Here is a 20,209-nt window from a genome sequence, read left to right as displayed (position 1 = left end):
AGCCACGCTTGCTGGAAAATACTTATTAACAAATCTGGGAAGAAAAATTCTTGTAAATCTTACTGATCTTAGGGTTGCTGTAGTCAAGAACAGCTCTGTAAATTAAATGCTCTTGAATGCATTTTATGCTTTATTTGAAGGTGAGAGTGGGACTCATAATTGAGGTTGGTAGGGGGAAAAAAACCCATCATTCCCCAACAAATCCCCTGAAAAGCCAAGGCACACACAGTCTAAAAGGAACAGAAGGTTCCCTTCCTTGATAGCACTTCAAAGGGAACAATAGAATAAGGTATATATTACCTCTAAGAGGTGGAGCCACACTTCATGCCATGGATATACAACAAAAATATCCAAAACTGATGGTTGCAAGTTGAGTCTGAAATTTGCCTTGATGTGTTGGAATTTGCATTATTTCTCTGTATCGAAAGTGTTTTCTTTTCCAACAAGCATGGGCTGTCAGTACACAAAAGTGTTTTTCATAAACACTGGGAACAGAGAAGCCAAAGGATTTCTTTTTGATCCCTTAACGAGTGACTTAACGTGACAAAGTTTACCAAGTTGCACTGCTTCCCCCTGCTGGAAACGGCTCTCTTCTTCTTGATGTCCTGGAGTACTTTCTTGCTTGCAGAAGCTTGCGGATTTACTGGTGAGTTGCTTGGATTCAAGCACATGGAGACAGAAGTCCATCTCAGCAGCCATTTTTCCACCTTCTCACTAAAGCTTTTCAATGAGAAATATGCCTGTGCTTAAAGCTGGGTTGTTTTCTTTGCATTCTGTTCAATGTTGAAGCTGCAGCTCATTGTGTAACAAAGGCAATAGTTTAGTTCAGACACCATCTCCCAAACTGGAATCTCCCTCACTTGAATGGAAGAGTCATAAAATCTCAAGGTTAAGAATGATGTACAAATTAAATGGAGCACATGGAGGGAAAGTGTGGTGAGCTGACAGTAAACAGGCTGATTTTTACATGTGGTTCTGTTCACAGGTGTGGTGGCTGTCCTCTTCTGTGGAATTACCCAGGCACATTATACATACAATAACTTGTCAGTTGAGTCAAGGAGTCGCACCAAGCAGGCAAGGATGTCTTTTACATTTTTTAAAATGCATTGCTGTAGTAGTCCATGAATTTTTGTTTTTACAGGATCTTTTTTTACTTAGCCTTTAACATGTGATTGTTTTCTCTCTAGCTCTTTGAGGTGTTGCACTTCCTGGCTGAGAACTTCATATTTTCTTATATGGGCTTGGCACTGTTTACTTTCCAGAAGCACATATTCAGCCCAATTTTCATTATTGGAGCTTTTGTATCCTTTTCCACATTATGTGAGGTTTCTGTATTGTCTTACGTGCCCAAAAACTTGTGATGTCTGTTGGCTTTACCAAACAGAGGATGGTGGCTGGCCTAAGTTTCTCTAATGTCTTGCAGACGCAATGATTTTGAGAAAAATCTTTGGTTACACCTTCCATCAAAGCCCTAAGGCCTCTGTGCCACACAGTTGTTGGCTCTGTACCTGAAAGTTAGAAGCCATATAATTTCAGTAGATAAATTAAATGAATATGCTTTACTGCATGCTTTGACCATTGATAGCCAACACTGCTTGTGTTGTTCTTGTATTTGAACTTTGGAGACCTGGAAAAGGATTAATTTTTCTCTCCCCTTCCAGTGGCCCCTTCAGAAAGCAAGGGACAAACTTGCAATACATAAAAAGAAATGTGGGTGAATAGATCATCTTTGAGCAATGCCCCAGAGGTCAGCATCTCAGGTGATGGGAGGAGAAAGGAACTGAGAGCTGGGATGCAGACCATGACATGAAGGGTACACAATTAAAATCAAAGGTTCTGCCATTGTCTCTGGTTGACTTGGTACCTGACTCTCAAATTCCCCAGAACTGAACACTTTGTAGTAGTCACACTTGTGCAAGCTCTGCATGCTGCCCCTGTTGAAATAGATTGTGTAACTCTCTCCTCACTATATTCCTGGCTGTTGAAAATTCGACAGAATTTTAAGTATGTATGAAGAAATGGGAACTAGTCTTCCAGTCTTCATTTCCCTCTGCCTGCTGTAGGAGTAGGGCTATTGACAATGGAGGTAAAACCCCGTAAGGCGGCCATGCATGAGATGTACTTATTTTCTCTTCTTTCTGTTTTCTGTACTACTTCTCAGGATTTATCACATTTGTCTTTGTTTTCCTTTGGCCATTTACTTTTTTCTGGAACAGTAATAAATTTTCTCCTGTGTCGCCTCACATCTACTTTTCTGACCTAAGAAATGCTCCAGAGCCCTGCAGACATTGGATAAAGATATGAACAGAATAGTCGCATCTGGTATAATATTAAGCAATGCAATTTTTCATGCTTACTGTGGCCTTCCATCTTCTCTCAAGTTGTGCTGTCTGCCTGGGTTTATTTTCAGTAATTGTTTCTCTACCTACTTGCCTTTTAATACATTTTCCACATATTTTTCTACCACTACACTTAACCTCTGTTGCCTCTTGAGTGTTTTTCTACCTTTGTGAGGAGAGCAATGATTACTAGCACCCATCGGGGTCTCCATTGGATTAACAACCTGCAGGGGGGAAACGTAAAGACATCACCAGCTGTTGAAAGTGAAAGGCTGGACTGTAAAGTCAGAGCTAGAGCCTCAGCATCCTTGGCAAAATCTTAGCTATTATTCCTACATATGTTAGTCTTAATGGCTTCTGTCTGATTTCTGCAGTCCTCAAAAGGACTGGTGTAGAAGTTGCTTGGAATAGTTATGTGAGGGTTATTGTACAAAGTAATAATCAAAGCCTGATTTTCCTAGAGATATTCCCTGCTGACAGTATTGCTTTACCTTAGCTATGGCAATAACCCAGTGGTGTCTAGAGCTCTTTTATTCACTTTATTTCTTTTCCATGGGAGATATATTATTCTAATGTTCCGACTCCAGCAGCAAATGATCAATGTTTGTTTGGCTTCTGGCTGTATTGGCATTTTATAGGATCTCAGCCCACAACTCTAGTTTTTTCTAAAGTGCTCCTTATACAGTGGTGAGTGTTTTCAGCTTTCTGCTTCTTCACTGGAACTACTGGGTGTTTTGCACCACAGTGGGGGTGCTTACCACCTACTCTCATGAATTTCTGCAATACTTTTTCACTATTCTTTTTCAACTTTATTCTAGTGCTGACAAATGGCTTTTGGATTTATATTCTTAGTAACTCTGTACTGGTAAGTGTTTGCTGGCCAACAGGAGATTTTGCCTCTGCAGGAGTCATAATGGAGTGGCCACTTGCTGGTCTTAAGCTGGTTTCCCCTCTGTATACAGGGCTGCATTTCTGTTGTTCTAAAACTCAGAACTGAATGGTGGTGGCGATAATTGTTTGAAGTGTGAATTTTCAAAGGGAAGACTTCATTTGTACAATTGATCATTTTAATACCGGGTATAATTTCACTGTGCATCTAAAAACTTAGTTATATTAGTAAAATTTTGCATTTTGTGCAATCATTTTTGAATGCACAAGTTGCATAAAATTGGGGAAAGTCTGCTTTAGATACACAGCTATAGGAAGAACACTTGATATCATGATGTAAATCTCTCACTAAAACAAAAGCTTCATGTTAAAGCCAGGTACCAAAAACTGCATACCTCAGGAAAAAAGAAATCCTTAACCCTCACCTGCGAACAGGTTGCAATCTTTTTGGGCAGAGCTGCACATATCTACCCCCTCTCCTTCTTGCTGAATTTGGGCAGAAGGCATAAGATCAGCTGGAGCTTTCAGCACATGATGATGTTTTCAGGTAAGAGCAAAAATTCTGGGCAATGCAAGTCTTAATTTTAACTCATAAGCAATCGACTTTTGTGCTCCCCACAGTCACGGCTGCACTTCTGAAGCTGTGTTATTTCATTCTTTCTGATAGGTCTCAGGGGAGCCATGGCTTTTGCTCTGGCTATACGAGATACCGCTACCTACTCCCACCAAATGATGTTCTCAACAACTCTGCTCATCGTGTTCTTCACTGTGTGGATTGTTGGTGGAGGTACAACCCCCATGCTGTCATGGCTGAACATCAGGTCAGTGTGCAGCTGTGTGCTGGGGAAAATTCACTTTTCAACAGGCAACTGTGCTAATTTGGGACAGTTCTGTAGAACTTGCTTGATGCTTGCTAGGAATATTTAGAACATGGTATTTATATATATGTAGGTATTTAGACCATGATATTTTATAGAAGAAGGTGCTAGTGCAGTCTGGTGAGGAAAATGGGATTCAGCCTAAAAGTGCTCTTCAAGTAGGTATCTAGGTCTTGGTCAGTCCAGCAGGAGATGCAATAGTGTTGCCTGATAAAGCAGCTCTATATTGAAAAGAAAGAACTCATCTAGTCTCATATAAATTTCATATTATACTAAGAATGTTCCTTTTCTTTTGGCTCGTCATAATAGGCCTGTTAATGTTTTAAGTTCACTGGATTCTTTATAGGGTGGTGCTAAGCTGAATGTACTTTAAACAAAAACTCATGTTATCTAAGTAACTGGGATAAATGGGATCCTGCTGGTCTTCAGGGTGTATTTCTTCCTGTTTTGAGGAGATCTGTGAAAATGGTCAGTTGCATGATTATAGATGTCTGACTGTTAATCCTGGGTAATACTTAGTACTTCTGACTGCATGTACTTTCATATTTGAGAATATTTATCAAGAGATGTAGCTAGAGAATGTATTTAGCTAGAAAATAACAAATTAATTATTATAGACATTTAAAGACATTAATTATTAAAGACATGAATTATAATTTTTGAAGTTTTGGAAGTTTGGGAGACAAAGATAAATAGAGGGGAATCAAAACAATACAAACTATACAAGCCCTGAGTGTAATCAACTATTACCTCTGCCAGAGGGCTCCTTCAGTCATCAGCAGTAGGACAGGACTGAATTCTTACATATGACCCAGCCCTTGGCCAACTGCAAAATCATTCTGAGGTTGCAGCTTTTTTCCTCCCATCCTCCTCCATCGAAACCAGGAAGCATCCAAGGTTATGTGCTTTCTCCTTTAGCTAATCTAGTTCAGTAGTGAGACTCCATAAGCCTGGCTGACAAGCTGGTCCTGCAGGCAGACAGGACTAACTTCAGATCCATTCCAGGCTCATCCCTCAAGGTGGCTAGACTTGCAAAAATCATTAGTGTGACCAACAAGGCAGAACAGCTGTAAAGGCTATGGTACCATCTCTAGAGAAGTATCTACCAAATGGTAGCTGACTGAAGCATAGTTTTGAGTATTTAGCTGTAATTTTAGGGGGAGATTTACCCATCCTTGAGAGTAAGCAGTAATTTTAACTTTTTGTCACTTTTTTGGCATGGTTGAGAGAAAATAAAGGGTTAACCTTCCTGTCAAAGGAAGGATGACATATATAATAAGGGAGCTCTATGTAGGAAGCATTTTAGAGGACTGCATGGGTCTGCCTACAGCTGGGTCGGTAGGCACTGACCTGCCAGAGATGGAGTTTGCACCTTCTGGGAGCACAGGAAATCAGATTTGTGCCAGGAGGTGGCAGCTGTGTGCAGCTGATCGGGAATTAGAAACTCGGTGCTGGTGAGGTAACCTCAGTGGTTAGAACACTTTCTGCTGGAGCGGGGGAGGGAGGCGGGGGGGGGGGGGGGGGGGGGGGAAGAAAAAAAGGGACGAATTATTTTCCAGCTGAATTTTAAAATTATGCCAGTTATCTCTTTTCCATCCCCTTCTCCTCAGTGGAAGAGGAAAACAGGAGGAGATGAAGCTGAGATGCTGTCTCAGTGCCTCACTCAGCAGCAGGGTGTGTAGTGGTGATGCAGTCCTGAGTCTGTACAGTAGGTAACTTGTCCCTAGGATACTTTCTGAGCCTTGGTACTTGCCCATTAAATTCAGTTGCCAGAGGCTGGAAATAAGTAGTGGTCACATACAGGATTATTTAGCAGAAAAGAGATTTTAAAATAAAAGGTGTTTTTCTTCCCAGATGAAGTGAAAGTATGTAGAAAATTAATGCCATGTGTATGTTGGACTTCAATGTCAGGATTTTGGGGACTCCTAGGAGTCCAGTTCTGCTGTGAAGGTCACACCAGTTGTATCAGGAAGGAAGGCAGGCTAGTCAGCCACAACCAAGTCCTCATGAAGTAGTCGGCCTTTCTTCAGCGTGGATGTAAATAGAAGACCCATGTCTGGGCAAGTCAGAGGAGCCAAGACAGACACCAGAACCAAAGGGTGTGTTATTCATTATTCTTATTTAAGGTGGTGCCTGCATGATTTAAGTAGAACTGTACCAGGGAGCTGACTCCAGCCAGGAGTGTCAGCCTGGCCCAATACCACAGAGTTCCTGGGGAAGCAGCTGTGTGCATGCAAGGGGCAACGCCTACACAGGGATCCAGAACTGCTTTGCTGTGGCTTAGAGGAAGAGGCACATGCCTTCCATGCCTTCTGGCCACACTGTTAGTTGTGTAGCATTTGGAGTGCGTGCTTGGTTCTTTACTTAATGTTGGTCCCTTCCCTTCCATGATATGAAATATTAAAAGTTGGTAAAGGGTAGAGAGGCTAACATGAAAATGAGGTTTTGGTAAAGTAAAAAGCAGTATAAGGAGGAAAATAGGCAAAAAATACTCTCTGCCTCCTCTTGCTGTTCTGAAAATTTCAGATATTGGGATGAGCAGGTATCTTTTCAGATGGGGTAGGTTACCAGGGACCACTGACCAGGCTTTCATATGCAGCTAAGCAAGGGATCTATGGTTTGTAGCAGAGGCATAACTTCAGTTTACTGCTTAACTGGTTGGAAAAGTGAGGTCACAACTTCAAAATCTGAATAAAAAACCAACAGGATCTTTAGATGCTTTTGATTTCTGCCACTTGACACTGAGGAAATTAAAAACTAACACCAGAAACTGGAGTTAAAGCCATGATATCATGTGTTAGAGTTCCTTGGCTGACTATCAGTGAGACACATCCAAGCATTTGAGTGGTAAATAGTTACATTTTTTTAGTACTAGATTTTTTTTCTTAGAAACTAAAGCATGACCTGGATATTAAAAATGTAGTCTCATCCTTTAAGACCTAAACAAAAAAACAATTTCCTGGCTGAAGCTTCAACAGTTTCAGCAAACTTGAGAGCTATGTAAATCAAAACCACTGGCAACATTCCTCTTTTCAAAAAAATAGCTGACTTCTTGTTTCATTTATCTGTCACAGGAAAAAAAAAAAAAAGGGAACTCCTAGCATTTGTATTGCAGAACAATGTGTTTTCCATTTTTGATTGGAGGTTAGTGACATGGTTCTTTTCATGTTGAATGAAGCAACACATGGATTGGTGCCTTCCTCTCCTTCATAACCTGCTGCAAATGTGGAAGTTATTGCTTATTTTAATGAAGTAATTTCAGTTATGCTTAGAAACCTTTTTATAAATCTCAAAACATTATACCTTACACTTTAAAATAATTTAGGTTTCTTTTTACCATAAAAGCTAAATGTTGCACAGACAATGTCAACTTAGATATTTAGTGCCTTATGTCTGACTTTGCATATACCATCTTTAAAGAGCTTTCTATTTAGTGATCTTTCTTTTTCTATAAAAAAGCAAACTGAAAAAGAAATGTGGAAGCATTAACTGTCATCCAGCTGCTATGTGAACTACCTAACTATCTGGGATGGTGGTGAAAGTGTTGGCTTGATGGTTTTACTCCATTTTCTTAGTCGGGGTGGTGCAATGATAAAATGCGCATTACATACCACACCTTGGTGTGCTGGGGTGGCAGGAGGCAATGCTGATGCTGGGATCCAGCCTCATACTATGTTCCATGGGGTGGGGGATGTCTGATAGCAGGTTACATCCTCTTGTTCTGCTGCCTGTTTCCATTCTTGTATTACTTAGACCCTTCACTGCCTTCAGCCACTATCTACTGCCCTTGAAGGCAGATGCACAGACACAGAGACTGTCCCTTGCCCTCTGTTGTGGCCTTTTTCCTCGCCCATCTCTTTCTGTACAGTTTCTTCCAGTTGCCTTTCCCTAGTTTTTCTGTTCTTCCTCCTTTTTTCCCAATCTCTAGGTTTTCATCATTGGTCTTGAATCTCCCTTAACAGTGAGGCAGTGCAGCCTCCAAGCCTCCAGCCTCACCCCTCTGGGCCTTTCCCTTAGTAGGAAAGAGATTACCTCTTCCTCTAGAAGTAAGCATGAGAGATGTTTCCTTTTCTCTCTTCTTGTTCTCTGAAACACAGCAATTCACACCACAGAGAAAAAGTGTGGGGAAGACACTGTTGGGTTGAGTCACATCCAGAGCACACAGATGAGATGAGTTGAACTGCCAAGCTCTGGCAAGCCTTGGCCAGCAGTTTCAGTAGTCATTGTCTTGGTTAGGTGAAGTAAACAAATACCCAAAGGCATCCTAAAAACAGTCTGAGACAACTTTTCCTAATTCCAGAGGTTTTTAGGGATTGGATTTTAACTTTTTTCAACACATGATGGTGGAAGTTCTCGTCTTTCTCAACTATCTTCTGAGAAACTGTTGAACTCTTCCAAAATAGCTAAAATTTTCCAAAAATGCTGCACTCATTACAGACATCTGGGAAAACTTTAGTATACTAACTTGGCAAAGATACAGGAAAGAGAAAGAAGTCATAGAAGGGAAGTTATTGGGCAGTTTTTAATTTTAGTTTTTGCTGTACATGCAGAACCATCTCAGTGACGGCCCTAGGGAGCAGAGTACTCTGACCTGGAATATATGTTGGCATGGGAAAAGAGCTATCGAACCTGGAATCCAAAACAAAGCTATCTAAAGTCTGGTATTTGCCTTGATATTCAAGGATTACATGAGTACATGCTCTTTGTATCACAAGCTGTGTGGACTTAAATATTTGGTTAGTCAAGACGTCAGCCTGCAACCAGGGTGTGTACACCTGCTTTTTCCTAAAGTGACACCACTGTGAATTTCTGATCATCTGGGCTTTTATTTCACATAAGAAATATACAGTTCTTGACACAGGCCTTTGTGGAAAAACATGGGGGAAAAAACCCCACAGGCTGCTAAGGAATGTATGTGAAAAATACTGGAAGCCAAAATTGCTTTCATTTCCACCTAAAAAACCCCACAAACACAACTGGAAAAGGGAAAGCAGAGTGTAAAACCAGACCTTGCTATGACCGGAGAATAAATCAAAAACTGATAGTTAATTTTTAGTTAAAGCAATGGAATGATTTAGTGCTTGTTACCACTTGGTTTGGAGTGCTCCAAAACCAGGCAATATTGGTGACCCCTCTCATATGTGTATAGCTTCCCATGACTACATACTTCCTGTGATGTCTCTCTCTCTTTCTGGCCATGTGCAGGTCTGAAGTGGTAGGAATTGTCTAAGATTTGCTCTGTGTGCAGCACCAAAGAGAGCTACTGAAGCTGGTTCTCTGGGGGGTGTAGTCTGTCATTTATATAGATGCATTGCCAGCTGGGATCTGAATGAACGAAGAATATTACTGGATATGTCAATAATAAATTGCTGCTGTTGCTAATGTTGGATTTTTGGTCACTTTGTCGTTGCTCTGCCATTGTTGTTCATGTATGTTTTGTGGTTTTTTGATTGAGTATGGATTTTTTTTGCTGTTGGTTTGCTTTGTTTTGCTGAAGAGCTCTGTAGAGCCCCCATCTCATGAGCATTTTGTTACTCACATTGCATTCTTGTACTGTACCAGAGTTGGTGACCATGTTCCATCGGTGGAAGAGATGAGTGAAAGCCACTGGCTGTATTTCAGGTGACACTGTGCTTTCCTTGATGCCACATTAACCTGGTGCTTGGCTTTTTTCATCTTTGTAACACTGAGTGTGTGCTCTTTTTCTATACTGTGGCATGTTGCTGCTGCTTCTTTTCTGAGAGTGCTGTAGATGCTCCTCAACTCTGAGTCCATTCACTTATTCTGACTGTGAGAGTGTGGATCACACATCATGTCTAAAAAAAATAAAACTATAAAACACATTCTTTCACTCTGTGTATAGATATTTAATAAAGCAAAACTTGAATCTCTGGTCTTGGAAGACTTGAGAGCTGACAACCATGGATTTGATCTTATGATCTTTTATCACAAAGATGTTCTTAAGCATTGCTTGAGGTTATTTTGTATAACTGTTCAGGTTGGAAGAAACCTCATAGATGATTTAACCTAGACTCTTTGGGGATATATTTTAAAAACTGATATCAACCAGAGAAGAGTAGGGATTCTGGTTTGGTGCTTTTAGAACAGATAAATTATTAGAGAGAGAATTAAAGCAAGATAAATCTCTAACTGTCATCTATAGGGGATGTGTATGTTTGTGTGTGTGTGTGTATGTACATAAAAACATACATAATATTTATATAAAGAAAGCTCTTTGGGTTGGGACAATGAAAAGTTTTCATGTACCTTGTCACACTTGAAAGTTTCCAGCAAACTACGAGATTTGCCAGAGATGCAATATGTTAGTTTGTACAGATGATCTGAGAACTATTATCTATCACAATAATTTGTGGCTGTTACCATAGTAATTACACATGCTAAATCTAATGATGCCTGGGATTTTGGTAACTTGTCATCCATGTGTTGTAGGGCCCTGGAAAAGTTTCCAAAGTATCAGAAGAAATCATTCCACCTATTTTAAGATGATGTAGTAGAGCAGTTGATGTAGTTCTATAAGCCTTTTTACCATTCATTTCCATCCACTTAGTTCAGTTTTGTGTGTGAGCCACTTTCTCCCACACAGTTTAAGTTACTGAATTATACATAAGCTTAATGTTTTGAGAGATCAAATCTGAGTAGCTCCTCTCCTACATGTGATGCTAGAGTTGTAGCTATAGGATAAAGACCAGGAAGTCCAGGAGTCAGTTAAGGCCAGAAATGCTGTGTTTTGGTATTGGGAATCAGGACCTCAAGACTAGTCCCTTTGCTATTACAGAGATCTTAAAGCATGAAGAGCCTTTTTTGCCTTAAAAAAAAGTTTTCATTAGGGAGAAATGAAGAAATACATTTAAATTGGATTAATTTTTATACTATATTACATACTCTTGTCTACAGAGTCCAATGACCTTCCCAAGGCTGAGATAAAGGTGCCTGAATTTTACATACTAGTAATTGTCTGTACTGAAGGAATAAGGTGTCTATCAGACACTAAAGTGATTCCAGTGGGGGAAGCAAATGGGTTTTTCACAAATTCTGAAATATATATGCATTGCTACAGCTAAAAGACTGCTCATATTTTTCATCTGAAATCTTCTGTTTAAGAGTTACTTACATGTACAGCCTTGGGGAATCCCCAGACAACTGCTGCAAAGGACTCAGAAAGAGTGGAGGGGAAAAGAGAGATGCTTGCTGGCATCTGCTCTCCCTTGGCTTTGGCCGTGCCCCTCAGACCCCATCACAGAGGTGTCTCTTCAATAAAACACTGTTTTCACCCTGCCTTTCTGCTATGGAGTTTGAGCAAATCGGCCCAGCCTATAGCAAGGCTGCCCTGATGGGCCACTGGGAGGGGATCTGTGTAAATCCATCCAGTTAGAGTTTAATTTATAAAACAGATTCAATAAATGGGAGCTGATATTGACCTTTACAGCACATTTAAATTACAGGAAGCTTTTAGAATAGATAAGCATATGAAATGGATTTTTTTTCTCTTCAGCCTAAGAAGAAAATCAATGTTGAAGACATACATGCATCAGCTTTACTCATACTTTTAATTATTGAAGTAGTTAAGCAAGGATGAAGGAACTAAGTGTTTTCTGTGCGTCTTTTCACTGTAAAGGCAGTTGGTTGGGACAGACTTGACTGGATTTTGGTTTTGTTTTGTTTCAGGTGATAAAGGTGACACTTCCTTAGAATTCTAGGGGCTGGGCCTGCAAAAAAACCCTGATGCTTGTCATGAGATCAGGGTATTTAACCTTGAAACTTAAATAGGCAGGCTTGCTACCAAAAAGTAAAGCCTCCTATACAATGGATGCTAGAATAGAGGATAAGAGCATATTGTTTTAAAGATGCAAAATGTAGTTGTGAGAATTCAAAATGGAAATGTATCTGGTGTTAATTTCTGAACTGAAGAACAGATTCTGAGTGTGAAACTTTTTTTAAAAAATGTGATTTATGGAAAAGAATTAATTATAAAGATTCAAAATATAAATTCATTTGAAGAATAACTTTTAAAAAAATCAAATGAGCAACTCTGTGTGGATGTACTATTTCAATATTGAAAGGAACATCTGTAGTATGATTTTTTTTTCCTAAACTATTGAACCATTCTAATATAGAAAAGTTTTCTTTGCCTCTTCAGCAAAACAGTGAACACAAATTCCTGGTCTGTGATATACTATGACTTTACACTGAGCAGTGTGGTTATCCTGCTTTTGTCCTCTATTAGGCCCCATTCCTCTGCCTAAGGGCAGTTAAAATCCTCAAAACAAATGCACAACCTTGTAAGACAAGCAAAAGCTTGAGGTACTGAATTGTTTGGTTTTCTTATGTACTGTGAAATGAATAGGTAGCCCAGGGAGTAAAAACTATTTGGGGAATGCAAGCTATGTTCATCTTTTGGAAGGAGCTTCTTGAACTCCCCATTCACACTGTCAGCTAACACAGCCAACATGAGCCTGGTTGCTGTGCATAGCACACTGAACCTTTCCCCATGTGCAGTTTGGAAAGCCACAAATATTTTTCTTTTATTTTCATGTGTACTTACAAAGGAATGCATACTCTTATGTATATACATACATTACTGTACTGAGTTGGTTTCCTGATGTTGCTTGTCAGCTTTCTGTAGTAGATAACCAGTTTCCCTGCCAAAACCTGTTCTTATGTAGTGGTAGCCAAAGCAGTAATATTTCAGCCCTTGTAAGCTCTCAGAGCTCTTGTGTGTGGTGTTTTATTTTAGCATGTGTTACAATCCAGTACTCAATCTGTCTATCCAGTGTTTCCTTAAACTGGTGAAGATTTTCAATTCTGAGGCTGGTCAGTGCCAAGGAATTTCCAGGCTAAATGTGCCTAAAGTTTGAGATTACTCTATATGTCAAAAAAGGAAGTGATGAGGAAATAACAAGATGCTCATAAAAAAAGAGAAAAATCCAAGCAAAGGACTGGGTCAGCACTAGTTGTATTAGTTGCAGAGCAACCTTCTGGATTTTCCCTGAACTACATTAACTCATGTGAGGCCTTGAGCTAGCTGTGAGTCCCCAAGGATGACTTAAAACTTTTCTTCTTCTATTGTTTTATAAAAAAAAAAGATGCTGCCCTGGAAGCTATTTGAAAGTGTTTTCTTTTTATTTGATCCAAGCATGGTGTCCCTGGGACAAACCAATGATAAGGTCTGACCAGCAAGCTTCTCATGATTTCTGGTGATTCTTAGGGCTGTTGCATAAACACCACGGCAATAAATAGCTGACAAAAAGTCTAAATAACAAGGAAATTGCACCAAAGCAGCTCAGTCCCTTCTAAGAGAGTAGAAGTGACGACGTTAACAAAATCTTATTGTCTGAAATGGCTGTTTGCATGTGTTTTCCCACACTTCTTATGCAACATGGTCAAACTGAAACACAACACATTTGAGACTGAGAATCTTATCTAACTTTTGAGGTTGGAGCTTTAGGTTCTACAAGAGATGACAGAGATCAGGACATGAATAGGATATAAAATAGACAAGTCCAGTCTACCCCCAAACCAGACCAGCAAAACCTGAACATAATTACAAGGATTAAATGCCAATCTTCGATAGGAGCCCTATGTGCATGGATAGCTCAGTAATAAGATGCTTTCTAACTATGCAAAAGCCAGTAGACAGTTTCTTCTTAACATATTATTCTGTCAACACCCACCATCTCTTTACACAAACCCTGCCTCACTCAGGTGGGAGGCTGGACTACAGGCCACTTGTTAGCCCACTGTTTGTGTTGTGTTAGGTGAATGAAACTAGCAGAAAATTAATGTTGTGATCCTTTATAAAATATATTTGTGCTTCCCATAGTGCATTAAAACATGGAGCGTGTGTGTCTTTTTAAAATCATGTATTTCAGCCATTCTCAGGTTTATCTGGCAGTTATTTGGTGTGGGAAATATTTAAGCTGGGCTTTATCCTTAGTTTCTGTTTTCTTTCTGCTGGAAATGAGGGATACTTTCCACTGAAGAGGATGCCATCCACTTTTTAAGGCAAAAATAGTATTTTCCAGTGTTCTAAAAAATTGTCAACAAAGGTAAGCAGTTTAAGTTGATGACAACATAGAGTTAAAGCAGTTACGTCAGTGAAAAAGTATCTTATTTATAGCTGTGTAACTGCAGGGGAGTAATGAACAGCTCTTCCTCAATCTATTCTTATAACCTCTCTGATGCAGCTTTGCTGGGTGCTTAAAGTGCTTTTAAAATGCATTCTGCCAAACTTACAGCATTTGCAACCCTCAGTGACACCACTTGCTTTGTTTTCCTAATGTTTTCTGTAGGGTTGGGGTTGACCCAGATCAGGATCCTCCACCTACTAACGACAGCTTTCAAGTCTTACAAGGAGTAAGTAATCACATAACTTCTCTATTAGGCTAATCTTATATTATAACCAAGACAATAGAAAACCGCAGAAGTTGTATGCATGGATAAAACTTTTCTCTCCTAGCTGGCAAGTCAGTAGGGGGTTTTGCTTTGTAATATTCAAGTAATGCCCACTGAAAAATATTCATTGATTTTGGGTGTAACTCTGCCGTGGTCACATTTTTGTGTATATGTAAGGCATCACAAACCTTCCCAAATCTACTAATACACTCCATGTAACAATGCACTTTCCTCTTCACCCACCTACCCAACATGCTTGCTCTTAGCATGCTGCTGCATTAATAGTTCCTCTCAGTTCAGAGATAATACTTTTGGCTCCTCTTCCTTAACTGATACCAAATTTTGGCCCTTGGACTTGCTTTGAATCCAAGATGAAGTTTGCTAATCTGATCTTGACTCTTGTGTACCAAACCACATGCCAGCTGGACTACCTATCACCTGGCTGAAGTAGAAGGAGCACAAGAAAATTGCCATTCGTATTCAGCAAACTGTGAATCTTTAGTGGAGCTTTCCAGGCATCAGTAACAACCCAAGAGCTGACTTTTTTCCCCCTGAAATATGCTATTGACAAACAAGATCTTTGGAAGAATGTTGTTCATAGCAGAATTTTCAGTTTTGCTCATCTATAAACTCAAGTTGATTCACAGGAGGAGTGAAAAGTCTGGAAAAAAACAAAACAACTCAAAAATTCCTCAGGCTTAAATGGGAGTTTCCTCTGTCCAGACCTTGGTTTCCACTCTTCCAGAGTTCTGCTTGACACTGATTGTTCAGCAGCACAGCTGTTGCTTATGTAGGAACATACCTGAGGAAGTTGAATGATGGGTAACTCTGGATCTAGAGGATGCTTAGGGAAAAAGTGCTGTATGATGATGCTGGTGTTCAGGCTGGTCAGAGATAGATGAATGTATTTGGGATTAGCTTTTTTCACAGTGGTTTCTCCTGCCTTCTTTTTTTTTTTTTTTTTTTTTTTTTCTGTTTCATTTTGGTTTGGGTTTTTGGTTGATTATTTTTGCTTGTTTTGTTTGTTTGTTTGTTTGTTTGTTTTTTGTTGGTTGCTGTGGGGGGTTTGTTTGTTTTTGTTTTTTTGTTCTTGTTTTTGGGGGAAGGTTGGTGGGGTTTTTTTGTTGTTGGGTTTTGTTGTTGTTGTTTGGGTTCTTTTTTGTTGTTGGTTGATTGGTTGTGGGTTTTTGGGTTTTGGTTTTTGTTTTTTTTTTTCAGTCTTTTCCTGTTACATGTTGTACAGATAAGAGATACTTGCTCAGGAAGCATCTCTTTTATTTCAGAAACTGCACTTGGCATCTCTGTGTTCTCTTTGTAAAAGCCTGTGTCCAGCACACAAAATAGATCTGAAATGGTGGAGCTGGCTACCAGTAAGGGTGAACTTTGTTTTGTAACTATCTGGAAGCAACCAGAAGTCCAGGCTTCAAAACACCTTTTACAGTGAAGGCCACAATTATAGCTTATAACCAAGGTTAGGAAGTGATATTGTGGAAAGATGGCTTGGCTAGTTCAGACTGAGCTTGTCAGTAATTGAGGAATTGCTTTAAGAGGAAACAGAGCTTGGGTATTCTGTTCTCATTCAGTGTCTGCGGTGGAAATATCATGTTTGCTTTTTCCCATGTAAACATAAAGAACTTACCCATTTGTTTCCCTCTTTAGCTGTGCATTGCCTGGCTAATGTAGTCCATTAGTCAGTTCCCTTTGGATTCATCTTTCTTTCACCAAGCCAAGATTAACAGTATGTCACAGTTAAAGAAAATATATCATTTGAGATGGGGAGGGAGTGAAAATGTATTAGGTTTAACTCTTGGTGGATCGTGGATTTTTTGCAGGTCAGAAGTACACCGTGTAATCCTGTCTTGTTCTTTCCCAGTAGTTTGGAAGATGATTCATACAAGGCATTCATTTGTTTTCCAGTGTTTAACTCTGGCCTCTGGCCATAAACAACCCCCTCCCCCCATCTGAACAACAAACAACAAAACAAAAACACAAAGCAAAGTACTCATACCCTGAACAGTAACAAAAGTAAAAATAAATGCAGCTGCAGACCAGCTGGTGTGACAATTTGCAGCACAGCTAGTTAAGAGATTATATTTAACACAGTTAGCCCTTTCAAGGTTGATCCAGCATTTCTGAGATTTGCACGATCTCCCTCAATTGTGATCTTTATATGGATTCTCTGTTTGGTACATTTTCTTTAAATGTGATATATTTTATCAGGTTTCTCAGAATTTATCAGATATTATAATTTCCCTTGCTCTTCCAAGGAAGCAACATGCTTAAGAAAAAAAAACATTAAAAAACCCCCATCTAGAGTTAGACCTAGACCTAGAGTTAAGAAAGCCTACCAAGCAATCAAGAGGAATCTGTCTTGGAATATCAGTTGGGCTTATTTGTCAGTTTAGAAGTTATTTCTGTATCTGTTACTATACTAACAGTGAGATAAGGTTTTAGGCTCCAGGAAACATGGTGGTAGAGGAGTTGTTAAGGTATCTTGAGTGCAATGAAGACAGCCTGGTTCTCTGCAGTAATTTCTGGTGGTTTTAGGGAAAGTAAACTCAGTATAAGTAAGTCTCTAAACAGATTTCTTCTGCATTTCAAATACAGTATTGAAATAATCTGGCTTCTTTTTTTTTTTTTTTTTTGACAGGACATTATATTATGAACTATTGGAGTGTATAGTTCTGCATTTTTCTGCCTGATGTAATTGAATATGTTTTTGTCTTACTTTTAGGATGGCCAAGATTCTGCACGAAGGAACAGGACGAAGCAGGAAAGTGCTTGGCTCTTCAGGCTGTGGTACAGCTTTGATCATAAGTATCCTTTTGAAAACACAGCTTAGTTTCAAGGCATGAAATGTTCACTTAGTCTCTTTCCATGTACCAATTGACTCCTGTTTGACTCTCTCAAGTATTTGACAGGCTCGAGGCACAGAACTAAAGCTTGAACTCGCTGGCTCAGCAGTCAGACCCTTCCTTTCCCTAATGCAGGGTGTGTGACACTTGCTGGAAGACAGAAACCAGTCAGAGATGAAGTACCTTCCTAAACAATAAGACAGACAATTAACTATTGCAGGTCCTCTGATTTGTTTTATTAATCTGTTCTTATTTTCAATGATGCTTATAGCACAAACTAGGTTTCCAGTTCATTGTACATGTCTAAGCCTCGACTCATTGCTCTGCAGAGCCATCTGCTTTTGTGATCAAGTCCCAAAATCTGTAGTTGATTTCTAAAGAGGAAGTTCTGGAACTAAAAATCTACATGAGATCCAGCTTATCCCCTCAAGTATATCCAGAAGGTACTATGGGTGTTAAAGCAGTGTGTCTCTGAGTGTATATAGTACTTTAACAACCTTTCTGAAGCTATTATTATACTATTTAGATAACCTTAAGATTCTGGGCAACTTTTGTGTAGCTGTCCTGTATTTCATACTTGTGGGTTTGGATTTTTTCCTATTCTACTTAATCAGTATGTCATTAATTATGACACATTAAGTGTGCCACAGCTGCTCCTCCTCAACAGCTTATAGTCACTTAGTAGAAAATGGCATAGATAATCTTGTAGCCATGACAAGTCACTTACACCTAGAAATGCAAAGAAATTTCAATACTGAACTCCTAATAATTTCTGGGGCAGTTAAATATACACAGTGACCAGTGATAGGGCCCTAATGCTCTTGCAGCTTGCATGTGACTCTCTTCACTGGGGTTTGGCCTTTTATTGATGGGAGATTGCTGGGCTGGTTGGAGCATAGTAGTTTCCTTCCATGCCTTGTGCATGAGGCTTTCACACCAGGCAAACCCAGCTAACCTGTTGAAAATGTTTGGATACTAATAGCATCTTTGGGATAAAATCTGTGACCAATGCTTTCAGATGCAGTTGTACTGACCCAAAGTACAGAAGGGAGTGTATGTGCTATTTTAAATATTCATAAATGTTCGTAATTCCAAGTTAACTCTTCAAATTTTAGTGACTGGCCTTGAAGTGCCTGAAGGTCAAATTTTATTATTAAAAAAAAAAACAAAAAAAAAAACCAAAAAAAAAAAAAAAACAACAACAAAAAAAACCCAAACAAACAAACAAAAAGAACTTTGGTGTTAAAAGCATGAAAGGATCTGGCTGTGGCTGACTGCTTCTTTTTTGTCATTTTAAGAAGGAAGCAGAGCTGTCCTCTTCCCCTGCCTTTACAAAAGGGATGTGCTTGATGAAAAGAGTAGTTGGCAATGCTGACTTCCTTCAGCTGATGCTTGCAGTGAACGGTCCCTCCCTAGCAGCTGCAGCAAAGGTGGGGGGTAGTGCCTGGAGAAAATGACAGCCTAACTACCTGTTTCACAGAAACCTAAAGGATCCTGACAGTGCATTCCTTTTTTTTCCCAGTGGTGACTAGCAATACTTAGGAAAAGTTTCTGTGAAGCTTGTGCCAAGGAAACTGACAGTGAGAGGCAGAACTGTCTTACTGGGGTGTAGACATAAAAGTCTGCTCCTTCTGTTGGAAGAGGGCATGCAGATAAGCATTGCCTGGGTGGCCTTAAATTGTACAGATGGGATGATCTTTAGAATTTCCACCTCTATATCCATGGCTATTTTTTTTTTTCTGGAAGTTAAGAGAGCTTAACTTGAAAAAGATTTAAGTTAGTGATGGAAAAGCATGCTCCAAAGCTCACTATGGCATGGATAAGTGGGAACTTCATTCCTGTGGAATGCAGAGTTCACTTAATGCTGTGGGCTGTTCCCTGGGTTCACCCACAACTGTTAAACATGGAGAAAACTGCAACTTTGATGAAGTAGCAGTTGTCTTTAACTGGGTTTGTTTTTTCAGTGCTGAGTTCCTGCCTGTCTGGCACAGGGCAGCCTGGAGCCTGGGTTGGTGCGAGGGCGAAGACCTTGTTTCTTTCCAGGAATGGGTGTAACCACACTTTAAGTGAAGGAGGAAAGGAGGAAATATAACTCTGCTGGAGTAAACAGCTATGCCAGGCCCTGCTAAAGGGAAGGGATAGCTCTCTGCTAAAACAGAGAGCTTTTAACCCCCTCTTTGCCTTAAGCATCTTAATGGATTTGGAGGGAAACTGTTATATTTACAAATGGACTTGATTCTCTCTGGGCTTAGAGGCCTAAGAAAGTAACTAGAATGCCTGTAACTTATATATTTGTATTTAAAATAAAATTGATTGATTCATGTTCTAGTCAAGATCAACATGCTGCTCTTTAACAGACAGATATTTTGACTCTTGGGTATTTTTTCAAGCATATCATCAGTGTGGAGGACTCATGTGAAAAGTGCGGATTTACCAGGCACCAACTTGTAAAACAGGGCTAAAAACGCTTTCCTTTCCCATGCCCACATCCCCTCAGTGTCATCTAGGTAGCACTGCTTTCCTTCAACACTGTGGTACATGGTTCTTGCATACAATTTTCCCTTTGCCTTTCTGAGGCTCTGTTTGATAAACATAGGTGTACTGCAGTAACGTCTGTGAGCATTACCAGGGTAATATCTCTGGTTGCACCTCTGTGGTTCAATAACCAGCAGATCAAGTGGCTATATTGCTTTTAGGATGTCGAATGAACAGAATTTCTGTATTTCCCTCTATTGAGCCACACAGGAATGTCACCTTGCTACCTATAGCTTGCAACTGTGACACCATACTCACATCTTCAGAGCAGAAACACCCTTGGTCCTTTCAACACTAAAGC

The 20,209-nt window shown here is 39.7% G+C and overlaps 1 protein-coding gene across 2 annotated transcripts in view; it reads left to right on the top strand.

Annotated features, from left to right (window-relative positions):
• SLC9A7 (solute carrier family 9 member A7) overlaps positions 1–20,209 on the top strand; it is a gene marked incomplete at its 5' end in the record, with an annotated part of 67,853 nt that overhangs the window by 39,894 nt on the left and 7,750 nt on the right. The window contains 8 exons of one of the 2 annotated variants that reach the window (XM_083885238.1): positions 541–646; positions 986–1,074; positions 1,188–1,301; positions 3,663–3,774; positions 3,895–4,048; positions 9,668–9,727; positions 14,416–14,479; positions 17,253–17,335. In XM_083885238.1, the coding sequence (XP_083741364.1) occupies positions 541–646; positions 986–1,074; positions 1,188–1,301; positions 3,663–3,774; positions 3,895–4,048; positions 9,668–9,727; positions 14,416–14,479; positions 17,253–17,335 (782 nt within the window). The remainder of the gene's footprint in view (positions 1–540; positions 647–985; positions 1,075–1,187; positions 1,302–3,662; positions 3,775–3,894; positions 4,049–9,667; positions 9,728–14,415; positions 14,480–17,252; positions 17,336–20,209) is intronic. The other variant, XM_083885239.1, reaches the window with a different exon arrangement.

This window comes from Zosterops lateralis (assembly GCF_965231275.1).
Source record: "Zosterops lateralis genome assembly, chromosome: 2".
Lineage (NCBI taxonomy): Eukaryota > Metazoa > Chordata > Aves > Passeriformes > Zosteropidae > Zosterops > Zosterops lateralis.
This window is presented reverse-complemented; position numbering and strand designations above follow the sequence as displayed.